The sequence below is a fragment of the Rhinolophus sinicus genome, linkage group LG02, assembly GCF_036562045.2.
Source record: "Rhinolophus sinicus isolate RSC01 linkage group LG02, ASM3656204v1, whole genome shotgun sequence".
In the NCBI taxonomy this organism is placed as follows: Eukaryota; Metazoa; Chordata; class Mammalia; order Chiroptera; family Rhinolophidae; genus Rhinolophus; species Rhinolophus sinicus.
In genome coordinates, this window is record NC_133752.1 from 200,523,512 (window position 1) to 200,549,951 (window position 26,440).

Here is a 26,440-nt window from a genome sequence, read left to right on the forward strand (position 1 = left end):
CACGTCGTTGGGCGGTGGGGAGCAGCGTTCCTGGCTGTTCCTCACAGGTGGGCTGCTGGTGTGCGAGTTGGCTCCCCCAGAGGGATGTCTGCTGGCCAGCTCTGGACCACCCCGGGAACTAGGCCAGCTTGTCCTGTCACCGACCAGTCACAGACATGAGGTCCAGGGACATGCCTGAGTCATGGCAGGATTATAGGACGCCCACCTTCTAAGGCCTGTTGCTCCATCTGTGGAGGTGGCAGGTGACCATGTGTCAGGGGCACGTTCTGTTTCAAAACAAATGAAATTTGTAGGAGTGGGCTTCTGTCAGAATCGTGAGTGTCTGTGTTCCACCTGCTGGAACATGGTCTTGCTGGAGTCTGCACCTGAGACTGCCTCACGCTCTGCCTGATGCTCTGTGGACACGGAGCGGGCGGGGCTCCAGCAGTTGGTCCTGCCAGCCTCCTCCCACCTCTGTCCCCTCTCCTCCACCCCAGTGGGTTCGTTCTGAACAGATCCCAGAGGCCATAGCATTCTTTCTGTCGATACTTCAGTCTGTACCTCTGAAGTATAAGGACTTCCTTTCTTCTCAGAGTAACTATACTCCAGGAGGGGACAGGACGTTGCTGAGCAGGTTGCATCGTCACACCCCGAAATATTAGCCATACCTGTTTAATATCAGATGTGCAGTCAGGGAGGAAACCAATATGTCACATGTGTCTCTGCAGCTCTGAGAAGCTGGTGCCAGCCTGATACGCAGATTCGTTAATTACAAGAGCGAGCCGTGCTGCACGGCACTGTAATGATTTGAAAACAAAGTCAGAAACAGTAAAAAACTAACAGGTCGTTAATTTCATGCTACGTATCACTCGGTTTACGCCTGGTAAGGGGAGGCTGGCCGCTCATGGGCTACGTGATGGATACTTAGGCGACAGTGGTGATGATACGTCCAGTTCCAGATTTTCACACACAAAGACGCTCACCACACAGCGGGAGAGTCTGTTCCGTGAGTGCCCCAAGGGGCACTGACTGCTCACTAAGTGGAGACTGTCCTCACCCTCATGCTGAGTGGGAGGGGGGTGAGGGCGGGCTGAGGGGGCGCAGAGGCAGGTACCTTTGCTGTGACTTTCTGGACTACATTCTACGTTTTCATTTCTCTAAAAATGTTTCTGTGCGGTCCCACTCCTTCTACCGTTTGCTGTAGTTTCAGTGCCCGTGTCATAAAAGAAGTCAGAGGCAGTCCTGAGTAATTGGCTCCCTCCTGCCGACTGTCTAATGTCAGTTGTTCTCTGGCACTGCTGTTTCTCCGTCGTCTTCTCATTGCCTGGCCCTGGTTCGAAAGCGCTTGTCGCCAACAAGTTGTCTTCTGTTAATTCCTCTGGTGTCGTGGCTGTTAGCTCTTGAATTACTCCAAGATCCATATCTTGGGACCCCCCACCTTTTTGCCACATCTACAGTTTCTCCCATGATTTCCTCGATGGGCTCTGTCGTGAATCCTGTGAGGTCATGCAGCATCTGGACTCGGTTTTCTCCAGCAGGAATTAATATTGTTCCGGACTTCATGGCTTTCACGGCTTTTTCTGTAACAACGATGCACCTTCAGTGGTGTAATGCTTCCAGACTTCCATGATGTTCTCTCTGTCGGGTTCTCTTTCCTGGTGTTGACAGTCCTTTCCATAGAGACCGTGTGTGATGAGCCCTAATGTCCTATGACCCCCTGAGCTAGAGGCTGAATTAGAGACGCCATGTTTGGGGCAAGGAAGTCACTTCAATGCCTTTGTGTTGAAGTCATGGGGTTCTGGGCGGCCAGGGGCGCTGTCCAGCATCAAGAGGACTTAAAAGCAGTCCCTTGCTGGCCAGGTACTTCCTGACCTCAGGGACAAAGCATTGATGGAACCAATCCAGGAAAAGGGTTCTCATTGTCCAGGCCTTCCTTGTACAACCACGGCTGGCAGTTGGGTATCCTTTCCCTTCAGGTCTCCAGGGGAGCAGCTTACAGATCAGGGCGGTCCTGATCAATAACCCGAATGCGTTGGCACAAAACAGTGGAGTTAGCCCGGCCCTTCCTGCCTTAAATACTGTGCTCACTTCTCTTCCTTACTAAGGAATGTCCTTTGTGGCTTATTTTTCCAGAATAGGGCACTTTCATGTGCTTTAAAAAGCTGTTCAGGCAAATACTTTCTCCTCGTCGATTTTCTTAATGAGTTTGGGAACTCGTCTGCCGCCTCTTCATTGGCAGAAGCTGCTTCTCCTGTTATCTTGACATTTTCTAAGCCAAACCTCTTTCTAAAATTATCAAACCATCCTTTGCTGGCATTAGATTCTCCAGCTTTAGATCATTCCCCTTCCTTTTCCTTTGTCACATGATGACTTTGCTTTTTCTCGAATCATATTAATCTGTAGGTGTGCCTGCCTTATCATAATCTTGCACCCACATAAAAGCTGCATTTTCAACATGAGATAAAGGCATTTCGCAAGAAGTGCAAGGTTTCTGAGCTTGCTGGTGTAGCCGCAGTGACGGCTTCACGGGTTTCCCTTTCCTTACGTTAGATTCATTCATCTTGAAATGGCAGGCAACCCTCACTGCAGACTTCAGTCTACAGTACATGTCAAGCAATTCAGCTTTTTCACTCAACGCCATGACTTTTCTCGAGAGCACTTCCAGCATCACCAGTGGCACTTCGTATGGGTCCCTTGGTGTTATTCAAGGTGTACGGTATTGCACTAAACGTGATGAAAGATACATGAGAACCGTGAGGGATTGCTTTTCACTGCGACACGCAATTTACTGGAGAGACAAACTCACGTGGCGATGATTAGCATCACATGACATTGTAAGCGGATCCTCGAAACACTTGAGCATGTAGCAATAGCAACAGGAGGTGGCTACCAAATTATTACAGTTGTACAGTATGTGCTACAGTCAGTCATTACCGTAGTATGTACAGCCGTCGATTATTGCCATAGTGTGTACTACAGTTGGTCATTACTGTAGTAGGTACCACAGTCATTAGCATAGTATGTGCGGCCAACGATCATTACCGTAGTATGTAGTACAGTTGGTCATTACCGTAACGTGCACGACGGTCGATCTTTACTGTAGTATGCACTACAGTTAACTTTATATGTTATGATTGAATACTGCACCTTTATGTTTACTTGCATTTCTCTCTATTGTGAATGGCCCTATGTATGGTCTTGTTTGTGTAAGTTTTGATAAATTTTAACTTTTTATAATAGATTTCTGTATACGAGTATTTTATTGTAATAAATGACAAAATAGCCTAGTGTCTGCATATATTTTATGCATTCGTGACATACCTTTTTCTTCATTTTTTTGGGTATTTCTAGGCAATGCCATTCTTCTGTGAGTTTTTTAAATTGTCACAAATCTCCAAAAATATCTCCAATGTATTTATTGAAAGATACCCACGTTTCAGTGGACCCGCGCAGTTCAAACCCATGTGGCTCAAGAGTCAGCTGCACTTTTATTTTCACATAATGACATTATATCCTGAATATGGCAAAGTGCTTTTTTCACTTAGAAGTAGATCTCATACGTTTTTTCCTATAGAACTGCCATGTTCTTGCTAGTAAACAGCATCCGTGTTTGCTGCCCCAGCATTTGTACCCATAACCCAGGAGATGGCTTGTTTTCACAGTGTGCTCTCATAGGGCTGCTAAAAGTGGCTCCTGTACCCTGTTCCAATGTGTGTGTGGAGGCTTCCCTGCAAACAATTCTCGGACGCCAGCAGGGTGTCTGAGTTTTCCGCTCAATTCTGACACTGTCTACCTGGAGATAAAATCAGATTCCACAGGTGAAAGGCTCAGTCCTACGAGACCACCCTCCATTTCAGAGGCCAGTCCCAAGCCCAGCTGTCACCTGTGCTTCTCACCAACTGGCTCCAAATCAGAGGTCCTCACAACCCCCTCTTTGGGTTCGGTTAATTTGCTAGAACATCTCACAGAACTCGGGAAAACCCATTAACTCACTAGATTACCGACTGATTACAAAGGACACGAATCAGGAGCCGAATGCAGAGATCCATAGTGCCAGGTCCTGAATGGAGGCGCTCTGTCTCATGGAACTTGGGATCCCTCACAGCTGTACATGGAAGCTCTCTGAGTGAGGCCTACCATGTCTTTTTGGGTTTCCATGGCGGCTTCATGTGTAGGCGTGGTTGACTAAATCATTGGCCATTGACAGACCCTGTCCCCTCCCTGGAAATCGGGGGTGGGACTGAAAGTTTCAGACCTCCAACCACATGGTTGGCTCCAGCAGGCAACCAGCCCCCACTCTTGGGTGGGGTCCAAAAGTCACCTCATTACATAACAAAAGACTTACCAAATCAACACTTAGGAAATTCCAAGGTTTTTAGGACCTGTGAGCCAGAAATGGGAAGGGGGGCAAATACATATTTCTACCAAATCATAATATCACTGCTACAGTGCGTGTTCCTGTCATGTTTCCACAGAGAGGACTTACGGCGTATTCTTACCTCCTCATTATAGATGATTTCAAACATTCATAAGTTAGAGAATATAGTTTATGAACTCCTATGCCTCTGTCACACAGCTTAACAATTATCTGTTCATGAGCAATCGTATTTCTTCTACACCGCTTATTTCCAACCCCCATCCCAGATTATTTCGAATCAAATCCCAGATATCATATCATTTTATATGTAACTACTTTATTCAGTATGTATATCTGTAAGACTATAAGATAAGGGCTCTTTTCACAGGTATAATTACACTTCCTTTTTAATACTGTATAGTATTGCATAGTCTGGATGGACCACAGTTTGTTTAGCCACTTACCCATTGAAGGACATTTTAGTTGTTTATACTTTTTTTAACTATTAGTTGTTTATAGTTTTTTTGACTATTAATAAATGAAGCTGCTGTGAACATTTGTATACAGTTTTTTTGTGTGGATTGTTGAAGTGAATTTCTTGCAGAAAACATATAGTTTGGTCATGTGTTTTTTTTCTACTTTTTTGGCCTGTCTTTAATTGGCATATTTAGGCCTTTTAATTTTATGTAATTATGGAGATGTTAGGGCTTATGACTGCCATTTTACTTGTAGTTTTCTGTTTGGGTTCCCACTGTGTTTCATTTCTCGGTTTTTTCTTTTTTCCCCTTCCTCCCGTGGATTACTTGACAGTTTAAAGTTTTTCAGTGTGATTGACCTGTAGTGTTTGTTAGAATAGGTTTTTAGTGGTTGCTGTGGTGTTACATAATACGTTCATAACTGAGACATGTGTGGGGTAAGCTTGAGTGGATATGAAAGTGGCTGAGCCAGTTTGCAGCCACTGCCCCCTGCCCCAGCAGAGCCAGCTCCTGCTGCCCCTCCCGCACTCACCTGTGATACCATCAGCCTTTCTGTGAGCCATTGGCGGGGGGGGCTGTGTGATACAGTAGAGCGTTGTGCTTTTGATTTGCACCTCCCTGGTAACTGAAAAGGGTGAATGCTGTGGGTATTTTCTTTTGTGCAGTTTCTTGCTCATTTTTTACTAGGCTGTCTCTTCTTTTGGAATTTGTGGGAATTTTCCATATTTCGTGGACACAAATGCTTTGTTGATTTTTTTCCCACTCTGACTTGCCTGTTTTACTTTTCCTTACTCTGCAATGAGCAAGACTCTGATCCTCTTGTAGTCCAGTTCATAACTCTTTTTATTTGTGGTTGGTGTTTTCTTGGTTCTGTTAAGAAACTTTTGCCTGCTTCATAGTCATGAAAACATTCTTCTGTATTATCTTTTAGAAGCTATATTGTTTTACCTTTTATATTTCTATCCACAATCCACCTGGAATTAAGTGTTGTAAGTGGTATAAAGTTGAAGTAATTTTTAAAAGCACGCATATCCAGTTGACCCAGCACCATTTATTGATAAGGTCATTCTTTCTCAGTTGCTTTACAATGCCCCGTTGTCACAAACCAAGTGACTCGTGTATGTGTCTGTTCTGCACTTCATCCTGTTCTCTTTGTAATTGCACCGACATGCACTATCTTAATTACTGTAGCCTTGATAGTCCAGAGTTGGTCCTCTCACTTTGTTTTTCTCCAAGATTGTTTTTACTGTTTTTTGCCTTTTGCATTATTTTAGGATGAGTTTGTTTCCACCTTCTCCACTGCCCATCCCCCAAAAAGCCCTGGTGAATTTTGATTAGGCTTGTATTGGCTACAAAGATCAAAGTTCCCAGGCGAACCCTGGGTCCATCTCAGCACCGTGGCCTGGAATGCTGGCACTTCATCTCTGTGGCAAACCTGAGCTGTACTTGCAGACACGTAGCCAAGGAGGTCTCCTCCTAGGCTCCCTCACCTCTGCCCAGGCTCCCTCACCTTCACTTCCACACCCACCTACAGCTCCCTCCTGGGCACCCGCTAATCGGTGCTGTGTGCTGTGCCCCCTATACCCTCACAGTGGCTTCATACTTAGGCTGCCCACATTTTGTTGACATTGGTCGCCAGCTAGCCACACATCACTGCTGCTGCTTTTCTTTTTTTTAATTTTTTTTAATTGGGGAGTACTGGGGAACAGTGTGTTTTTCCAGGATCCATCAGCTCCAAGTCAAGTCGTTGTTTTTCTTTGTTGTTGTTTTTTTTTTTTCAATCTAGTTGTGGAGGGTGCAGCTCAGCTCCCAGACTAGTTGCCATTTTCAGTCTTTAGTTGCAGGGGGCGCAGCTCACTGCCCCATGTGGGAATCGAACTGGCAACCTGGGTGTTAATGAGCACTGCACTCTAACCAACTGAACCAACCAGCGGCCCCAGCTGCTGCTTTTCTAAAACCTCAGTCCCTCCAACCAGTCGTGGGGCTTGTTAGCAACCGGGCTGTCTTGTGTGGGTTGGCACCCTGTGCCCCAGGGCTGTGCAGTGACCATTGCCTCTTGGCTCAGCTGTCTACCCTGGACATTTCCGGTGAGAAGCTTGAGCTCACATGTGCTGAGTGGCTGGTGCGCACAGCAGCCAGTGTAGTTCACTCGGGGTGTTCACGTCATGTTGGATAAAGGCCCAGCTGCACGCAGATCTCCGTCATCCGGGGCCCCCTGTGTCCCCTGGGAACTTGCCTGTGTTCTTGCAGAGGCCTTTCTCCGATCTCTGCTCAGTCTAACTGAAAGTTCATGGTTTCCCCGAGGGCCCGTGGGGCTGTCTGGCGGCGGCAGGCCCGCGCTGCCCGCTGACCAGCTGCTGGCTTGCAGGTGACCGTGTTCCTGCGGAAGAAGGACGGGTTCGTCAGCCTGGTGCTGCGGCACCTCGGCACCTCGGCTCTCATGGACCTGCTGCTGCGCCTGGTCAGCTGCGTGGAGCCAGCCGGGCTGCGGCAGGAAGTCCTGCACGTGAGTGTGGCTCCTCTCGGCGCCGTCTCCTGTGCGGTGGGTGTGCGGTGGGTGCCGGCACGGGAGGCTGGCCGCAGCGGAAGGGCTCAGGGCCCCGCGCCCCCGCTTTCCATCCCATGGCTGTCTCCCTTGGGGTCATCAGGTCCTTGTCCAGGCGGGTCTGGACCCGGCACTCGCCGCCTTGTCCTGAGTGCTTCTTCTCCCCCACGCTCAGCCTCTGCTCTGTGAGGAGCAGAAATGAGCATTCCTCACCACCACCACCTGCCAGTGCCCCCATGGCCTCGGAGCAGCTCATTCGGGCTGGCTCTGCAGCCACTCACCGTGAGGAAAGCACCAGCTGCCAAGGGTTCCATGCAGAGAAATGGCAAAGACCGAGGTGGCCTGTTGTGTCCTGGAGCGTGTGCGCTGTCTGGTCTGCCCGGCGTTCACAGCCCGAGGCCCTACCCGTAGCTCCCGAGTGCTGTCCCAGGAGAGGGGTGGGTTCTCAGCCCAGAGGAGAGCCTAGGAAACCAGTGCCAGGCCCCTGTTCACTTGTGTTGGTGGATTTTGTTTGTCATGCAAGTAAAGCAAAGCAAACTGTTGGTCCTTGCTGCCGTTTTCCAGCTCCTGGAATGAGGGGACGGTTGTGCTCAGTTGTAGGTTATAACTGGTTTTGCTGTGGAGAACCCCCACTAAGCACTCATCCTAAAAGCCAGTGGTTCACAGCGCGTGCAGTGTACACTTCAGCTGCTCTTCAGAGTGAGTGGGAGCCGGCACTGACTGCACTGAGCCGTCCTAGGGCGCAGGCTGCCCCGCTGTGCATGAGGAGGTGTGCTGGGGAAGCCGGTCGTGACCCCGTCTAATCGGCCTGGGCCCCCATCGCCTGTGGACCTTGGGCGGCACCAGGCACTTCAGTTCTCAGTCTCCTGTGGCCTTGCCAGCGTGTTCTGCTGCTGGTCTTGGAAAGGCCTGGGCGCCGCAGGGGCAGAGGTTGAGCGGCCCCGCATCCCACTAGGCCACGTGCACTGGGAGAGCCCATCCCCTGGTGCTGGGGTGGCTCCGGGCTCCAGCTCCAGCTCATGCCGTCTTCCTAGATGTCCTGAAGTCAGAGCTTGCGGATGTTTAAGAGTCTGCACCATTAGGCTGTGTGCACAGTGATTCCCTCCTTTATAAACTTGGGGGGGTCCCCCCAGAATTTGGTCACTGCTTGTTCTGTTGGGTCTGGGTAGACACACGTGTCGGGCAGAAAACGTGTGTCACGGAGCTGGGCGCCCCTGGACTTTTTCCACATGAAGGGGCGCAGCATCCCGGAATGGCCTCCTTCTCCCTTTCAGTGGCTCAATGAAGAGAAGATCATCCAGAGACTCGTAGAATTGATCCATCCGAGTCAGGATGAAGACGTGAGTATGGCGCTCACACAGCCCGCCTTCGTGCAGGAGGGGCCCCTCGCCGGGCTGTTGGGGAGCCCTCTGCTGCTGTCTGAGGGGCAGGTACCCCTGTCCTCAGACGAGGACCAGTTACATATTTTCTTCCTTTAATCCAGCATGACTTTTAGACTTTTTCTTTTTACTAAAAAATACTACATACCTATTATAAAAAAACAGTTTAAACAGAATTGTATTAGTTGTCTATGGCTGAATAGCAAATTACTCCAAACTTAATTGCTTATGACAAGTGTTTTTCATCTCAGCTTCTGTGGGTCAGTGATCTGGACACTGCTTAGCAGGTCCTCTGCCCAGGGTCACTCATAGGGCATCTCAGGGCTCAGCTTGGGGAGGGCCCGCTTCCAGGGTCACTCAGTTCCTTGAGGGCTATTGGCTGATGCCACCCTGAGCTCCATGCCATGGGGCCTCCACAGGGCAGCTCGCTGCGTGGCTGCTGGCTTCCCTGGGAGAGAGCAAGATGGAACTCACTCTGCAAAGTCCTCTTAGGGGTGAAGTCCCTACAAGTGAGTGGCTAGTGGTAGCCCATACTTGAGGAGATGGGGTCTACAAGGGTGTGAGCTGTGGGAGGAAGCCCCATTGCCGATGCAGAAGCACGTAGGGGCTTCCTTCCCCGGCCCCTCCCCACTCCCTGTGGAGCCACTGCTGAGAATTTGGAGTGCATCCTGATAGGCCTTTTTCTCCCCATGACAAAGTGAAACATGCCGTCCTCAGCAATTCTGAGGACAGTGGTGCAGACTGGCACCTGAGCTGTAGCTGCTTCCAGGCCACTCCCACTCTGTTCTTTGTTCCCGTCAGCCCACTGCTGTCCCAAGTGTGAGAGCGTTGGGGCTGACTGGCTGTGCCCAGGCCCACGGGCAGGTGGGAGGCCACACACCTACCTGCTGCTTTCATTTTCCCCTAAAATAGTTGTTCAGGCACGACCTTAAGCCCAGTGTGCCTCAGCGTGCGCATCAGGGCTGCGTGTGCGGCTGCTCCCTCCAAGAGCCAGGGGCTGAGTTTTTCATTGTATTCACCCAACCCGCGGGCCGCCCCCACTCTGGGCAAGGGCACTGAGGCAGACATTCCAGATGGTCATGGGTGAGCGTGACCTCGGGAGGGAGAGCTGCGTCCTGTTTCCTCTGTATGACGTGTGTTTGCAGGCGCTCACAGGGCTCATTCTGAATACCACATTGGTAATTTATTTCAAATACCATATTGGTAATGTGGTCACTTGTGCAGCAGCTCCACACGGGTCCAAGGGATGGAGCAGTCCCTGCACGGCACACTTGACCGTGGAGAGCCCTGTGAGCTCCTGGCGATGGTTCAGTAGAGCTAAAAGCCTGAGCAGACCCGCATCCTGACAGTGGGAACGCAGAGCAGGCATCTCTGAAGTGAATGGGGTCAGAGAGAGTCCAGCACCTTTCAGAGAACGAGGCAGCAGGGCCGCCCCGACTGTGCAGCAGGCTGGCTCTGCTGACACTTGTCCTGGCTTCCTTGTCTTTCCAGAGGCAGTCCAATGCTTCCCAGACCCTCTGTGACATCATCCGGCTGGGCAGAGAGCAGGGCAGCCAGCTGCAAGAGGCTGCAGAGCCCGACCCCCTCCTCGCAGTGCTGGAGTCGTGAGTGTGGCCGCGGTGCTGCTGGGCCTGGCGGGGTGGGTGCTGGGTCCTTTGCAGCCGTGAGGACGTCCCCAAGCCCTGCTCTGAAGTCCGGCAACACGGCACCTGCCTGGATTCGGGCTCTGATGAGCTGGCCCTGAGATGCTCGCCTTGCTCCCGAGTTCAGTTGGAGGGTCTCCAGGGGACAGGAGCAGCGTGAGCACCCGGGGGCTTGGCCTGGAGCCCGACCCAAGCCCGCCAGCTTGCAGGGTGTCACTTGTCCATGGGGAGGAGAGACCGTCCATGGGCCTTCGGTCTGTGCGTCTGCCCTGCCAGGGGTGACCCGTGTGTGTGTGACAGGCAGGACTGTGTGGAGCAGCTTCTGAGGAACATGTTCGATGGGGACCAGACTGAGAGCTGCCTCGTCAGTGGGACGCAGGTGTTACTCACCTTGTTGGAAGTCAGGCGGGCTGGGTGAGTGCCCACGGGGGGAGACTGCGTGACGGCGAGATGCGGCCCTCCGTGACGTGAGTGCTCTGGTGTGCTGTGCTTCTAACTCATTTGCAGTTACGCAGCAATCATGTGACTAGACCTCCTTGCTGACAAGGGAAAATTCATGGCTGTGGCCAGTCCCCTTCAACCTTCACCGTCAGTCACGTTCCCACCTCAGCCTGAAGGTCCTCACAGTGTGCAGTTTGTGTAGCTACGTCTGCGGAGTAGGGGTGGCTGGTGGGTCCCAACGAGGCCCCACAGCACTTGTGTGCGGAGTGGTGTGGTGTGTGTGTGCATATATTGCACACTCGTGTGTGGTGGGGGGGCACAAGGTGTGTGTGGGGTGGGTGTACATGCATGTGTCTGCATATATGTGCACATGTATGTGTGAGTGCACAAGTTGTATCGGGTGTGTGTGCACGTGTCTGCATATATGTGCACATTTATGTGTGAGGGCAAGGGCGTGGGTGTGGGTGTGCACGTGTCTGTGCATATGTGTGCACATGTGTGTGTGAGGGCCTGGTGTGTGGGGGTGGGTGTGCACACGTGTCTGTATGCTTCTATGTGCACATGTATGTGTGAGGGCAAGGGTGTGGGGGGTGGGTGTGCGCACATGTCTGTATGCATATATGTGCACACATGTGTGAGGGCCCTGTGTGTGGGTGTGGGTGTGCTCACGTGTGTCTGTGTGCATATATGTGCGCATGTGTGTGAGGGCCCAGTGTGTGGGGGTGGGTTGAAATGTGTGTCTGTGTTCATATATGTGCACACGTGTGTGAGGGCCCAGTGTGGGGGTGGGTTGCACATGTGTGTGTGCATATGTGTGCACATGTGTGTAAGGGCACAGGGTGTGTGGGGATAGATGTGCGCACGTGTCTGTATGCATGCATGTGCACACGTGTGTGTGAGGACCCGGTGTGTGGGGTCGGTGTGCTCATGTGTCTGTGTGCATATATGTGCATACGTGTGTGAGGGCCCGGTGTGTGGGGTGGGTGTGTGCACATGTCTGTATGCATATATGTGCACACGTGTGTGAGGGCCCAGTGTGTGGGGTGGGTGTGCACACGTGTCCACTGTGTCCCATCCGTGCCTGGCAGTGGTCTGACCTGAGGTGCCTGTAAGACCCGTTTCCTTGCACTGCAGGCGGTGCCACTGTAGCCCCAGCACTGACAGACAGCCTGTGCTTTTTTAAAAAGGAAGGAGAGAGAACACGGAAATGACAAGAAATTGGCTTAATCTCGGTCATGACATTATTAGCAGTTTCTCTTTCTCACTCTCTCTGGTACCCAATACGTGTTTATTAGTTTATTATCTAAAAACAGAATTAGGATGTTACCATCATTTTTTCCACGTATGCAACCAGAACACAGACTTTTTCGTCCCCATGAACCAGGTCAAGCCCCTCTCTGCCGGGAGTGGGGACCCTTCTCAGGGCCCTGTCCAACCTCACATTGATGAAGGGACCACAGAAAAACAAGGGAAACAGATGAGCCAGATGATTTGTGTGCTTTTTAATCTTTTTATGTATTAAATTTTTTTCTCTCTAATGGTCATATATTTCTTTTATAATTGGAAAAAGTGTTTCAGTAAAGATCTCAGAGAAATTAGCTTGAAAAATCCCAACAGATGTTGTGGACAGGTCCTGTCTCCTGTTTCTCAGAAGGGGGTACAGCTGTGAATATTTTCCTCGCAGCAGGTGGGGGCAGAGTGGTTGCAGTGAGTGGGCCGGTGGCAGGGCCAAGGTGGCACTCTGGGCTGTCACCAGGGAACAGCTTCTAAAGGCCTGGGGCGCCTGCCGCTCCCTGTACTCACCGCCAAACCAGCCTTGACATGATGAGTGACAGGGGATGTTGGACGGGAGAGAGATGGACGCAGGACTGGGGCATGTCTCCCTCTCATCCACAGGACAGAGGGCTTGGCGGAGTCCTTTTCTCAGGGGCTGGAGAGGTGGTGCTCTGTCAGCGGCAGCATTCTGCACGGCATCGAGCCGCGGCTGAAGGACTTCCACCAGCTTCTGCTCAGTCCGCCAAAGGTAGACAAGCTCGGCGGCTGCAGGGTGCACTGCAGACATGGGAGGCGAGGCTGATTCGCAAAGGCCCCCGCGGTTTATCCAGGACGAGGGAACACACCCCAGCACTGCTATTGCCAGGCCCCCAGCTGCTGACTGTCCGTCTGTTCTCTTAAGTGGAGCCTGGGAGTCAAGTGTTTTGCCACCCCTAGATGGCTCTTGTGTTCTGAAATAGGGGGTCACCTGAGAGCCCAAGTCCATTGCTGCCCTGGCCTCTGAGTCCTGGGCACCCAGCCAAGGGTCGAGGTCCCAGAGGAGGCCGTTTGCTCAGCTCAGCAGCTCTGGGCAGTGCTTGGGTCACATAGGGGAGGGCTGACTCCCCACTGCGGGCCCAGCTCAACTTAGCAACCCTCCCTCATCACAGTCCCGCCCCTTTCCTGGTGCTGGCCCTCAGCACCACCATGATCTGTGAGCAGTTTGTCATAGTCATCAACTTGCTTATTGTCTGCCTCCCCCGCTAGAAAGTAAGTATCACAAAGGCAGGGATTCTGGAACTTTCTGTGAATGAAAAGGTGGATGTATTATGCTATGTGTGTGGGATCAGGAGCTGCCCGCATGCAGGCTCTGTCATCAATCTCCTCTGTGTGTGTTCCCGGGCATCTTATAGCCAAGGTGCACATCCCTTTGGCTGGCAGGCTGAGACCCACGGACCAGCCTCACTCCCTCCTTTGTGAGGCCCTACAGGGAGCAGTGGGGTTCTGAGCCCTCCTGACCCCCACACCCCTTCTCTCAGCCCGGCCACGTCATGGAGCTGCAGCCCTGGCCCTTTGAGCAGCTGGCACCTGAGCTGAGAGCAGTGGCCATGCTGGGTTGCACGGTTCCAGCTGGCGATGCTTCCGTGTTTGCAGAAAAAAGCGATCCTGACCACCATCGGCGTGCTGGAGGAGCCCCTGGGGAACGCCCGTCTGCATGGTGCCCGCCTCATGGCCGCACTGCTGCACACAAACACACCCAGCATCAACCAGGAGCTCTGCCGGCTCAACACCATGGGCTTACTGCTGGTGAGTGGGCACGGTGGTGGGCAGACAGGCCCGGGTCCAGCGGGCGGGCCACAGGGCTTCCTCTCCCACCTGGCGTTCTGCTTTGGTCCTGGAACAGCACAGTCTGCAGAGAACTGTGTCCTGGAGCCAGCCCGGGCTTGGTTGCATCCTGAGTGGCAGGGGGATGTGCTCAGTGTGAGCATGCGTGATAGGGTCACATGGCTGTGGCCTCTCCAACTAGCTGCTTTAAACTAAGACTTTCACTATAGCTCTTCAACATAAACATCCCAGAGGAGCAGTGGCCCCTCGTCCTCCACAGCGAGGCTGCCCGAATGATTCCTGTCCAAGCCAGTGCGGAGTGCTCCTCCATTCAGCACGCCCTCCCAGTTGCCTGCAGAAGGAGGGCACAGAGGAGCGGGCCTCGCTGAAGCATGCCCCTGGGCATCGGCCCCCACCCCGGGTTCTCTTCCGCCTTGCCCCTGGGCCTCTGTTCCCAGGAAGCTGAAATCTCTTTGAATTTAAATCTTAATCCCAGAAGACCCAGCCTTGGAACTGGGCCTGAAGTCTTGACTGCCTCAGAAGTCCTTCCAGCATTTGGAGGTCAGTCGGACACGGCTGTGACTGGAAAATCCCAGCTGTGGATCAGAGGGGCAGTTATGAAAGACCTCCTTTCCTTTTCCTCTCTTCAAAATAATTCTCTTTCTCTCCCCCCACTTCTTTTACTTTTATTGTGGTAAAAATATACATAACATAGAATTTACCGTTTTAATAATTTTCAAGTGTACAGTTCAGTGGCATTAATAAGTACGTTCACAATTTATATAACCACCACCACCACCTATTTGCAGAACTTTTTTATCTTCTCAAACAAACACCATTAAGCAGTTGATCCCCATTTCCCCTGCCCCCGCCCCAGCACCCACATCTTACTTTCTGTTTGGATTTGGCTACTCTGGGGACCTCAGAGAATGGAATCATATACTGCTTGGTCTTTTGGGTCTGGATGATCTCACTCATTATAGTGTCCTCAGTGCATCACTGTTGTAGCCGGTGTCTGAGTGCCCTTCCTGTTTGTGGCTGAACGATGTCCCACTGCATACACAGGTCACACTGGGTTTATCCGTTCATCGGTGAATAGATGCATGGGTTACTTCCACCTTTTGGTTGTTTTGAATAATGCTGCTATAATGGGATGTGCAAATACCTGTTCAAGTCCCTGCTTTCACTTCTTTTGAATAAATACCCAGAAGTGGAACTGAAAGGTCATATAGTAATTCTCTGTTCAACTTTCTTGAGGAAACAACAAACTGTTTTCCACAGCAGCTACACCATTTTACATTCCCACTAGAAATGTGTGAGGGTTCCAGTTTCTCCACCCTTGCCAACACTTGTTTTCCATTTTTTTAAATAATAGCCAGCAAAATGGTTGTGAGAAGAATTTCATGGTTTGATTTACATTCCCTAATGATTAGTGACATTGAGCATCTTCTCATGTGCCTGTATGTCTTTGGACAACTGTCCAAGACCTTTGCCCACTTTTTTTTTTCCCTTCTCCCGCCTACACCATCCCCCCACACTCCGGTGCAAGCCATTGTTTCTCAGTCTAGTTGAGTGGGACACAGCTCCCTGGCCCATGCTGGTGTTATGAGCTTTGCGCTTCCCCCGGCTGAGGCAGTCGGTCACTGGTCGGCCACTCACAGCAGCTCTCGCTGGCTGCCGGCCACTCACGCTGGCCACCGGCTGCTCACGGCAGCACACGGAAGCACACAGTAGCTCATGCCAACCTCTGGTTGCTCACAGCAGCCCAGCTCCAGGGAGAGCTGTTCACAGTCTTAGCTGTAGAGGGCGCAGCTCACTGGCCCATGTGGGAATCACCAGCGACCTTGTGGCACTGTTAACCACCTGAGCCACTGGGCCGGCCCCCTTTGCCCATTTTTAAATTGGATTGTTTGGTTTTTTTCGGTGGTTGTTGAGTTGTAGGAGTTCTTTATATATTGTGGATATTAAACTTTTACCAGATAGATGAATTTCTCCCATCCTGTGGGTTATCTTTTCACTCTCTTGATAGTATCCTTTGACACACACAAGTTTTTCATTTTAATGAAGTCCAGTTTATCTATTGCTGTCATAGCCAAGAAATTATTGCCAAATCCACTGTCATGAAACGTCTCATATGTTTTCTTCTAAGAATTTTATAGTTTTAGCTCTATCAAGTCTTCAATCCATTTTGAATTAATTTTTATATGTAGCGTAAAGTAAACGTCCAGCTTCATTCTTTTGCATGTGGGTATTCAGTTTTCCCAGCACCATTTGTTCAAAACACTGTCCTCTCCCCTGGAATGATCTTGGCACCTTTGTTGGAAATCAACGGACCATAAATGTGAGAGTTTATTTCTTGACTCTCAGCTCTGTTCCATGGAGGTATATGTTCATCTTCATGCCACTGCCACAGTCTGCTGATCACTGCAGCTTTGTAGCAAGTTTAGAACAGGGAAGCGTGAGTCCAACTTTGTTCTTTTCCAAGATTATTTTCTCTATTTGGGTCCCTTGTAATTCCATATGAATTTTAGGATGGATTTTCTCTTTCTACAAAAAACAGCACTGGGATGTTGAGAAAGTTTACACTGAATCTGTAGATCACTTAGGACAGCCTTGACAGCTTAACAATATCAAGTCTTCCGGCCCGTGAACACGGCGGCCTTTCCACTCATTTGTGTCTTCTTTAATTTCTTTCAGCAGTGTTTCTTTTTTTTTTTTTAATGAATCATACCTTTATTTATTTATTTATTTTAAAGATTTTTATTGGGGAAGGGGAACAGGACTTTATTGGAGAACAGTGTGTACTTCCAGGACTTTTTCCAAGTCAAGTTGTTGTCCTTTCAATCTTAGTTGTGGAGGGCGCAGCTCAGTTCCAGGTCCAATTGCCGTTACTAGTTGCAAGGGGCGCAGCCCACCATCCCTTGCAGGAGTTGAGGAGAGGAACCAGCAACCTTGTGATTGAGAGCCCACTGGCCCATATGGGAATCGAACCAACAACCTTCAGTGTTAGGAGCACAGAGCTCCAACCGCCTGAGCCACCGGGCTGGACCTCAACAATGTTTTGTAGTTTTCAGTGTACAGGTCTTCCACCTGCTTTCTAACTTTAATTTATTCCTAAATATTTTCTTCTTTTGGATGCTATTGTAAATAGAATTATTTCCTGAACTTTTTTTTTTTGAGTTGTTCATTGTTAGTGTATAGAAATGCAACTGATTTTTGTGTGTTGATTTTGTATCTTAGAACTTTGCTGAATTTATTCGCTCTAACAGTTTATGTGAAATTTGTAGAATTTTCTTCATATAAGATTATGTCATCTGTGAAAAAAGATAATTTTACTTTCCTTCCTTTCCAATTTGGATGTTTTTTATTTCTTTTCTTTGCCTAACTGCTCTGGCTAGAGCCTCCAGTACTTTGTTGAATAGAAGTGGCAGAAGCAGTCATCCTGGTCTTGTTTCTGGTCGTAGAGGAAAAGCTTTCTGTCTTTCACCACTGAGTAGATGTTTGCTGTGGGCTTGGACACCCTTCATCATGTTGAGGAAGTTTTCTAGTTTATTAAGTGTTTTTATTTAAAAAAAATATGTTGAATTTTCTCAAATGCTTTCTCAGTATCAGTTGAGATAATTATGTGGTTTTTGTCCTTTATTCTTTTAATACAGTGCATCACATTGATTGATATTTCATGTTGAACCATCCTTACGTTCCGGGAACAAATTCACCTGGTCATGGTGTGTAATCTGTTTAATACGCTGCTGAATTCTGTTTACTGTTATTTTGTTGAGGATTTTTGCATCACTGTTCGTAAGGGACATTAGTTGTTGTTTTTTCCTTGTGATGTCTTCATCTGGCTTTGGAGTCAGGGCAATGCTGACTGGCTTTACAGAATGAATTTAGGAAGTGTTCCCTCTTCAGTTCTTTTGGAAGAGTTTTAGATAGATTGGCGATAATTCTTCTTTAAATATTTGGTAGAATTCACCAGTGAAGGCATCTGGTCTGGGCTTTTCTTTATTGGGAGATGGGTCTGACACTGTTGAAGACGAGGTAACACGGTGAAGCCACCTGCAAGGTCTCCCAAGGTCACCCAGGCAAAGAAAGTGAAGCCAAGATTTGGGACTGTGTTTCTGTGGAGGAGAACTGTGCCATGCAGGTGGCCTTCCCGCCCTTCTCCTGCTCCTAAGCCTGTGGTGTGATGGTAGAGCCCGGACGTCTGTCCCAGTGGAGTCTGCCCTCTCCCCACCCTGCGCCCCCTCCAACCATGTAGACAGCAGAGGGTCTGGGATGCTGGCTGCTGTGGCCTCTGTTCTGTGCCTGTGCCCCCCCCCCCCGGTCTGGGAGAATTTGGTGAGGGGGGTTGTGCTCATGCAGTGTCCCCTGGGCCTCAGCCTGTGCAGCCTGGGTTGGGGCCCCCTGGCTTCCCTTGGTTAGGTGTCCACATGTACATCTCCTGATTTCACGTCCCCTCCTGGGTAGAATCCCCAGGTGTCTGAGAATTTAACATAAGTCCAGTGACTCAGGGGTCAAATCATAAGGGAAGAATAATAAAAGTCCTACGTAGTAAAATGTGCAGAATGTAGCTAAAGTGGATTTACTGGGGAACATACAGACTTTTAAAGTCACACTGGGAAAGAAGAGAGGCTGCAAGTGAGTTAAACTTCTAACAGAGACAGAAGGACAAGTCCTTAGGAAGTGTCCAGATGAGAGCAGAGATGAAGGGGACAGATATGGCAGGCTGCAGGGAGAAGGGCAGGTGCCTCCAAGTCCGAGGAGATGGCCATCTGGACGGCAGGGGACACTGGGGGATGGTGTGCCGCTACCTGCCTCGGCGTCCCTTGGCCTCGGCGTCCTTCTCTCGGGAGGGGACCAGTCTGAGGCCTGGCCTGTGCCCTCTGTTTGCCTCAGGACCTATTCTTCAAATACACCTGGAATAACTTCCTGCACTTCCAAGTGGAGCTGTGCGTAGCCGCTATTCTTTCCCATGCCGTCTGCGAGGACAGGCCGGAAGCCAGCGGATCCGAGAGCGGGATGGAGCCTCCGCCTGGGGACGGGGCCGCAGAGACCCCCCAGCCTGCTGCCGGCTACCCCGAGAACACAATGGTGATGCACGTAAGTCCAGCCAGTGTCCGGTGTATTGCTGAGTGTCGTCGTGGCATGCTGAGCCCCACCCAGATCAACATGTGACAGTCATGCTGACGGGGGCAGTTGTAGCCAGCATTGCCCCATCCCTCGTGTGTTTTCTCTTCTAATCGTCATGTGACTTGGGAGTGTTCTCCTTTTATCCACGAGAGGAAATCATAAAGAAAGGGTCATGGAGCTGGTGGGGCAGAGGGCATGGGGGGGGAGGGCGTTTGCCTACGTCGGTCTCGCCCATTGTGGCTGCAGCCCGAGCCAGCCCCGTCCAACCTGGCATGTCTGCTGGTGACGTAACGAGGCCGTGGAGGGCAGTGCAGGGGCTGGGATGCGTCCGAGTCTCACGAGAAAACTGGGATTCTGCACCTGGTGAAGTCATGTGCATGAGTCCTCGACATGACACGCCTCTCCATTCCCGGGCCTTTGCGTTTGCCCCGAGCGTTCCGCTCACCTGCGTGCACCTGCGTGTTGCCTGCTAAGCCCCTCAGAGCCTGACCAGAGCCGCCTGTCCCCCAGCTGTTTCAGAAGTGCTGCCTGGTCCAGAGGATCCTGGAAGCCTGGGAAGCCAACGACCACACACAGTGAGGACCACCGGGCACTCGGGCTTGGGTTTCAAGAGAGGGGTCCTGCTACTGGGGAAACAGCCGCTGGGGCTGCTGGGAAAGGCCAGGGCGCAGGGAGCTGACCAGGAGAGACAGGCAGAGCCACCAGGGCCTGCACTGTGGCCCCGCTCCTGCCGTCTCCCCATCCCAGCACCAGCGACTTCTCTCACTGAGCCTTCGAACCCTCAAAAGCGCATCCAGGCCAATTCCTACTCACCCTATCCAGCCTCCCGTCACGTGAGCAGCTGGGCTCTTTCTGAAACACATAGATGGTGTCACCCTTGCCTGAAAGTCCTGGCCACCCAGGTCCCCAGTGTGGCCGGCAGGGTCCAGCGTGGCAGCCCCTGCCCAGCACCACCTCACTGCCTGGGTGCTGCTCCTGGGGGCTCTCACCTCCCCGTCCAGCCCCCTATCCTGCTGTGACTGAACCCACCGGTGTCTGTTCTCCAATATCAGTGTGCAGGACGGGGCGGCCGGTCCTGCCCCAGGCCCAGTGCACATGTCACCCGTATGACCCTGCGCTGAGCCTTTCTGTGCACACCTGCCCTTGACGGCTCACAGCTGTCCTCAGGCTCCGGGCTTGGCCCTGGCTGGCTGGCGGCTCACAGGCCCTTCCCAGTGTCACCTGTGGCAGTCCCACCTGGCCGCCCTGACCCCTTCCTCTGTCGGGCTGGGCTCTTCATCTCAGGTGCTCACCTCGGCTTCCTCTTCGGGACGTCGTCGGGCTGTTAGAATGTATTGAGAGCAGACTGTCCACTCTGATCCGAGTGCTGCGTTTCTAGACACATGAGCACATTGAACACAAAGCTCTCCTGTTGGGTTGTGGGTATAGCAGAAGAAAGGATGGACGCAAAGCCACGTGTTCATGGCAGCGTGGATGGAGAGGTGGACAGGAGGCAGGAAGTGTGCTTCCTGTGTCTAGAGCTCAGTGAGGGGGTGGTGACTTGTGCAGCCAGAGAGCCTGTGACAGGCCCTGCCCACTCTGGGGCCTGTTGGATTTTTCTTTCTGGAGCCTGCAGCTCCCTCAGTGGGCACTGTAGCAGGGGGCATTTGTAGTAACCTGTCATGCCTTCTGCTGCTGTGCTGGGTTTCCAGTCGGGCAGTGGCTCTGCAACTTGGTGAGGGGGCAGCCCTGGAAGGGCCACAGGGCCGATGCAGAGGGCTCATGGTGCATGTGGGGTGCACGAGCTCTGAGCCCCACGGACGCCCCAGTTTTCTGCTCCATACAGTGTAGGTAGGGGCAGCATCTGCCTCGTTAGCACCTGGGAGGGAGTGAGTGAGTGGCTGGCACGGAGCAGGCACTCTCCAAAAACCAGTGTCCGCGGGCAGGCGAGGCTGTGAGGGGACCCTCGGGGGCTGCGTTCACTTTCAGGGCCGCCGGAGGGATGAGGCGTGGGAACATGGGCCACCTTACCCGGATCGCCAACGCGGTGGTACGGAACCTGGAGAGGGGCCCCGCGCACACGCCCATCGGCGAGGTCATCCGAGGTGAGGACATGCGCCTGCCTTCCCACAGGGAATCTCCCCGCAGGGTGCCTGGGCATGTGTCTGTTCCGCAAGGCAGACATCTATTCGGTCTCCAGGCAGTTCACGGCTCAGGCTGGCTCACAGGAGACCGGTCAGTGTGCTGCTCACGCCCGCTGGGTCCCAGCAACACGCTTCTACCCACAGTCTGGCTGCTCCCTGAACTCAGGCGGCTTTGGGGACCTTCCTAGCACAAGTCTGGGAGCCGAGGAGGTGGCCTCTGTTCCCTGGACCCGGCCCTTCCCCTGCCCTCTCACATCCTGGACAGTCTGCAGCTCCTGGGCCCCAAACTTCATGGACTGAGCCCCGGGGCGGGGTCTCGGTTCAGAAGGGAAGGCTGGCGGTTCAGAAGGGCCCATGTGGCCTCGCTGGGGAGGGGATGCCCGGGCCAGCGTGAGCAGTGTGTGCCCAGGGTGCTGAGGGGCACGGGAGCCCAGGGATGGTCAGGAGGCAGGGCAGGTCCGAGGGGTCAAGGAGGGCCTTATGGGGACGGACGGTGAGGACCCACAAGGCCAGGCCCCCGAGGGGACAAGCGCCTTGGTCACGCCAGCTTCGTGGCACGGACGTGTGGGGCTTTGGGACAGTTGGGCAGGAGGAAGATGGCCATGTGCTCATGGACAGTGTTTGCACAGGGGAGAGTGTGTGAGGAGACGGTCACGCCGTGTGGGGGCCACAAGCCCTGAGAGTCTGGGGTGGGCCCAGGGCAGGGGCCTCGGCCTCCCTTCCCCCCCCCCCCCGCAGCCACCCCAGATGTCACCTCAGGGCCCTCCTGGACCTCCACCGTGGCACTTGTCCCACCCTCTTTGGTGACCAGGCTCCCACTCCCTGCAGGGCTCCCTGCAGACTGCCGCGGGCGCTGGGAGAGCTTCGTGGAGGAGACGCTGACGGAGACCAACCGCAGAAATGCCGTGGACCTGGTGAGCGCCAGGCCATGCAGCCTGTGGCTGGGTGTCCAGGCTTCAGAGCCCTGAGGCCCTCAGTTCTGCCCGGCTCGTCAGGAGCCCTCGGGTGTGGGGCTCATGTCCACCCACTGCTGTTTCAGGTAAGCACCCACCACCTCCACCCCTCGAGTGACGATGAGGACATGGAGGGCGCTTTCCCTAACGAGCTGTCCCTGCAGCAGGTGCGTGTGGCCAGCTCAGCACCCACCAGACCCTTCCCCGCGCTCTGGGCCGCTCTGAGGCTTCTAGGGGTCCTACGCCCGGGGCGTCACCACGCTGCCTGGGAACTAGGCCCCACCCACGCACCCTTTCGTGAGGGGCAGACCCCCAGGGTCACTTATACTGAGGGGACCCCTGGACACAGTGGGTGAATTAAACATTAAACGGGGCTGTTGAGATGTGACCAGCCACACATGAACATGCACCCCGAGTGGGCAGGATTGGGGGGCTCTTGGAGGCTGAGCCTTGCCCTGTGACGCCGTTTCCCCCAGGCTTTCTCTGAGTACCAGGTCCAGCAGATGACGGCCACCTTCGTGGACCAGTTTGGCTTTAATGACGAGGAGTTTGCAGACCAGGACGACAGTGTCAAGTGAGCCCACAGGACACCTGGGTTGCGACACCTTCTCTGCGACCTCGCTGTCTGCCCCCAGCCCTTCTCCAGCAGGCGCCCCGACCCATGCCATGACCCCGACTGGAGCCTTCACCGACGCACAATCCCCCCCGTTCGCGGTCCCTTTGGGTAGGAGTTGCGTTCCACTCAGTGTGACCAGGTCCTGGCCCTAGAGGCCATCACACCATTTCCTCAGCTGAAAGCCAAGTGTCAGCCCGCCCGGCAGAGCCGCTGTGGGCGAGTGGGCAGAGCACGGCCTCAAGGCTCCTCCTCAGACGTCCTCAGGGGAGCAGGTTGTCACCGCACAGACCAGACAGAGCAGCTGGGTGGGGCCAGCCCTGGGTTCTCCATCCACAGGTGCAGAGAACAAGTGAGCGTGAACGGGGCCGGGCTTGGGGGCCGTCACTGCCATCCCAGCCCCCCCCACGCCCTTGCTGCCCATTGCTGCCAGGTGACATCCAGTTCTGCACTGGCCACGAGCCATCACCTGCTCAGGACTGCAGACCCCCAGGTCCCCATGTGGCGTCATCTCCCCCATCCCTCCCCAGGACCCCCAGCCCAGCCACTCTTGGTGTGTCAGGGACACCGTGTCCCTGGTGAGGTGGTATCCCCTAAGGGGACAAGCCCAAGGGCCAGGTGCTGAGCGTTGGCTGTCATTTCAGTGCCCCGTTTGACAGGATCACAGAGATAAACTTCAACATCGACGCCGATGAGGACAGCGTGAGTCCCCGCTCGGTGCTTGGTGGACGGGGCAGGGTGGGGGGGGCCAGCGGGGGTTCTCCGTGGGGGCAGTGAGGGACAGGCGGGCGCTGTCGCAGCCCAGCGCGGCTCTGTTTGAGGCCTGCTGTGGGGACCACATCCAGCCCTTTGACGACGACGAGGACGATGACATCTGGGAGGACAAGGAGACGCGCTGTGCCGCCCGGGTGACGGCCAGAGCCAGGTGTGTGGCCCGCCCGTCCTCCCAGAGCTTCCCCAGGGAGTGGGTCCCCGGGTGCTGTGACGCCCCTGCTCTGACTGCCTCTCCCCAGGTTTGGGGGCCCTCATGCCTCAGAGAATGGCCTGGCACGTGGAGGCCGGGACGGGGAGGAAGCAGACACGGGTGCGGCTCGGGTGGGGGCCTCTCCAGCTGCTGCCCAGAAGGAAGTTCCCCGCATGGACAGTGGCTCAGAAGGTAGATGCTTGGGGGGCAGTTTCCAGGCTGTGCAGGGGACACGGGTGATGGGGCATTTGGTGACCTGGCCTGTGAGTGGCAGGGGCTCCCATAGGCCTGATGCCCACTGACCTGTCTGCACACTTTTGAGCACATGGCCCTGAAAGTGATGGCTTTCCTGTGACCCCAAATGCAAGGATACGGGGTTGGTGGCAGGTGCTTTGGCTCAGTCCTGACATCCCCTCAGCCACACCATCCACCGGCGCCTGCACTGCCTCTGTGGGGCCTCGGTGTCAGCTGGGCCTGGCGTCTCCCCCTGGCAGGCACATGGACAGTGTTTGATGAGCCGGTGAGCCCTACGGCTTCAGCCCCCGGAGTGGCGATGGATGTGGGTTCCAGTGTGTGGGCGGCCAGCGCCCCCAGCACCTCGGCTCTGGAGGAGAAGGGCTGGGCCAAGTTTACCGACTTCCAGCCTTTCTGCTGGTAAGGGGCTGGCTGGGCGGCGACCCTGTCCGCCATGGGCCGTGTGTCCCGGGCAGCGGCTCAGGCTCATCCTCGTCCGCAGCTCTGAGTCGGGACCCAGGTGCAGCTCCCCAGTGGACACAGGCCTCGGCGATGCCCAGGACGGCCGGAACCAGGGCCCAGAGAAAACCCGTGAGTAGGCGCAGCTCCGAGAGCAGGGCAGGACCCCCGGGTGGCCCTTGGAGTGGGGTCTGACAGTCCTGCAGAACCCCAGCACCCTGGTGGGCAGAGGTCCTTCCCGACCCAGCGGTGTCCTGGCCCTTGGTTGGTGCGGTCACACGTGTGTGCTGTGCTATCTCCGTGGCCTTGTGCGTCTGTTCAGAGCCTTTGGCCCAGAGCCCCACTGCACAGACTTGGAAGCTGCCAGGGCGTCAGGTCCACAAGGGAGGGGTGGGACTTAGAAGCCACCAGGCTGAGTGGGGGCCCTCCCTGCAGGGGGAGAACAGTCCCTTCACGTGGACAGCCCCAGACAGTATGTGGGACAGGTTCTGTCCCAGTTATGCAGCTTGATATTCTTGCATGCCACACGAATTTGGCAGCCCCACCGCCCTCACCGGTCACTGGGTCCCTGTCTTGCAGTTGGCCCTGCCTCCCCGTGTGCCTGGAACGTGTGTGTGTCCAGGAATGCCTCTCTGGTGGCTTCCGACAGAGACGAGGACAAGCAGAAGGTGGCTGTCACCTCAGAGGCTGTCAGTATGGGTCCCGGCCGGGAGACCCCCCCACTGCCCACATCTGTCCCCAGGTGCACAGGGGTCCCCAGCACTGCGCTTGCCTGGGAACAGGCGGACACCACTGCCCCGTGACCCCAGAGGCAGGCTCTGTGGAGGGGGTGCCCTCGCTGGGATGGTTTTTGAGACAGCACACCCACAGGCCTCCGTGGACAGGATGCCAGGCCTGCCGCTTGTCCCTGGTGGTGGTGGTGGCGGCTTGGCCTCTGTCCTGTCTGGTGTGTGCCAAGTCCCCGCCACGTGTCCACCTAAACCAGACACCTTGGGAGGCCCGTCCCACTCGGACAGTAGGATAGGGTGTGTTAGAACTTCGCTGGGGGCATCTGAACTCTGGGGGTGTCCCTCCCCACACTCCCCGCCAGGAAGGTCCAGGCCTTTGGAATCCTGGCTGGCTGGCGGTGGGGGGGGAGGACTAGGGAACGGGTGGCAGGTGGGCTGGAGCTGAGGCTCTAAGGGGTGAGGAGGGAGGTCCCAGGCGGGACCCCCACCAGGCGGGAACAGGGAGTACGTGAGGCGGGTCTTCCCCCACAAGTGGGGCAGGCTGGCACCTGGCGAGGTCCTGCCCACTCCCATCCCTGGAGGCTTTGGAGCTCCGTGCATCTTATTGGTGGGGGGCCAGCTCTGGCCCACCAGGACCCCAGACAACATGGCGCTGGGGTTTGCAGCAAGGGCACGGCATGTAGGTGGGACACGTAGCCAGAATGAAAAGCCTGGGCCAGGCGGGGGGGCATCAGGGCACCTGGGGTTCCCGAGGCAGCTTCCTTCCTCAAGTTTAGAGTCACTAAAATTTTCCAGACCTTGTCCTAACGCCCACCCTCCACACCCCCCACGGCCAGAAAGCCTGCTGTGAAAGCAGCTGTCTGTCTGCACAGTCCTGGCCCTGCCCACTCTGGCTGACATGGGCCTTGCGCCTTTGCGAGTCAGTCATCTCCAGGCTCTCATGTGGCCTGTTTCTCAGTTGCACTGACCCCCACACGGCCCCACAGGACCCTTCCTCCTGACCTTGCCTTTGCAGGCTCCCAGGGGTCCTTGTAAGGCTGGAGTTGACATCACGCAGTGGAAGCAGGTGTGGACCAGGCCAGGAGCTGTGGGTGCGCCCTCCTGGACTGCAGCGAGAGGGGCAGTGTCTCAAGGCCACTGCCAACCTGCCCTGGCCCTTTCTGGCTGTGGGAGGGGGCGTCTGGGCATACAGGGCCCGTGGGCTGTAGCGAGGGCTGCAGGCAGCACCGGAGGGAGTGCCTTCTAGGACGAGGGGCTGCACTCATGGTGCAGCAGGCTCAGGATGACAGGCAGGTTGTCTCTGGCATGTTTAGAACTTGGGGTGTGTTGCCCTGGGGG

The 26,440-nt window shown here is 54.2% G+C and overlaps 1 protein-coding gene across 6 annotated transcripts in view; it reads left to right on the plus strand.

The window, feature by feature from the left end:
• The window catches only part of PPP6R2 (protein phosphatase 6 regulatory subunit 2), a 62,684-nt gene that overhangs the window by 35,132 nt on the left and 1,112 nt on the right, over positions 1-26,440 (plus strand). Inside the window, exons 5-23 of one of the 6 annotated variants that reach the window (XM_074326657.1) lie at positions 7,181-7,318; positions 8,632-8,697; positions 10,228-10,340; positions 10,680-10,793; positions 12,717-12,843; positions 13,728-13,880; positions 18,795-18,998; positions 19,539-19,603; positions 20,997-21,112; positions 21,980-22,065; positions 22,191-22,271; positions 22,581-22,678; positions 23,362-23,419; positions 23,518-23,642; positions 23,731-23,873; positions 24,176-24,335; positions 24,418-24,506; positions 24,954-25,116; positions 26,118-26,168. In XM_074326657.1, the coding sequence (XP_074182758.1) occupies positions 7,181-7,318; positions 8,632-8,697; positions 10,228-10,340; positions 10,680-10,793; positions 12,717-12,843; positions 13,728-13,880; positions 18,795-18,998; positions 19,539-19,603; positions 20,997-21,112; positions 21,980-22,065; positions 22,191-22,271; positions 22,581-22,678; positions 23,362-23,419; positions 23,518-23,642; positions 23,731-23,873; positions 24,176-24,335; positions 24,418-24,506; positions 24,954-25,116; positions 26,118-26,168 (2,150 nt within the window). The remainder of the gene's footprint in view (positions 1-7,180; positions 7,319-8,631; positions 8,698-10,227; positions 10,341-10,679; positions 10,794-12,716; positions 12,844-13,727; positions 13,881-18,794; positions 18,999-19,538; positions 19,604-20,996; positions 21,113-21,979; positions 22,066-22,190; positions 22,272-22,580; positions 22,679-23,361; positions 23,420-23,517; positions 23,643-23,730; positions 23,874-24,175; positions 24,336-24,417; positions 24,507-24,953; positions 25,117-26,117; positions 26,169-26,440) is intronic. The other 5 variants (XM_074326659.1, XM_074326658.1, XM_074326660.1 and 2 more) reach the window with 5 other exon arrangements.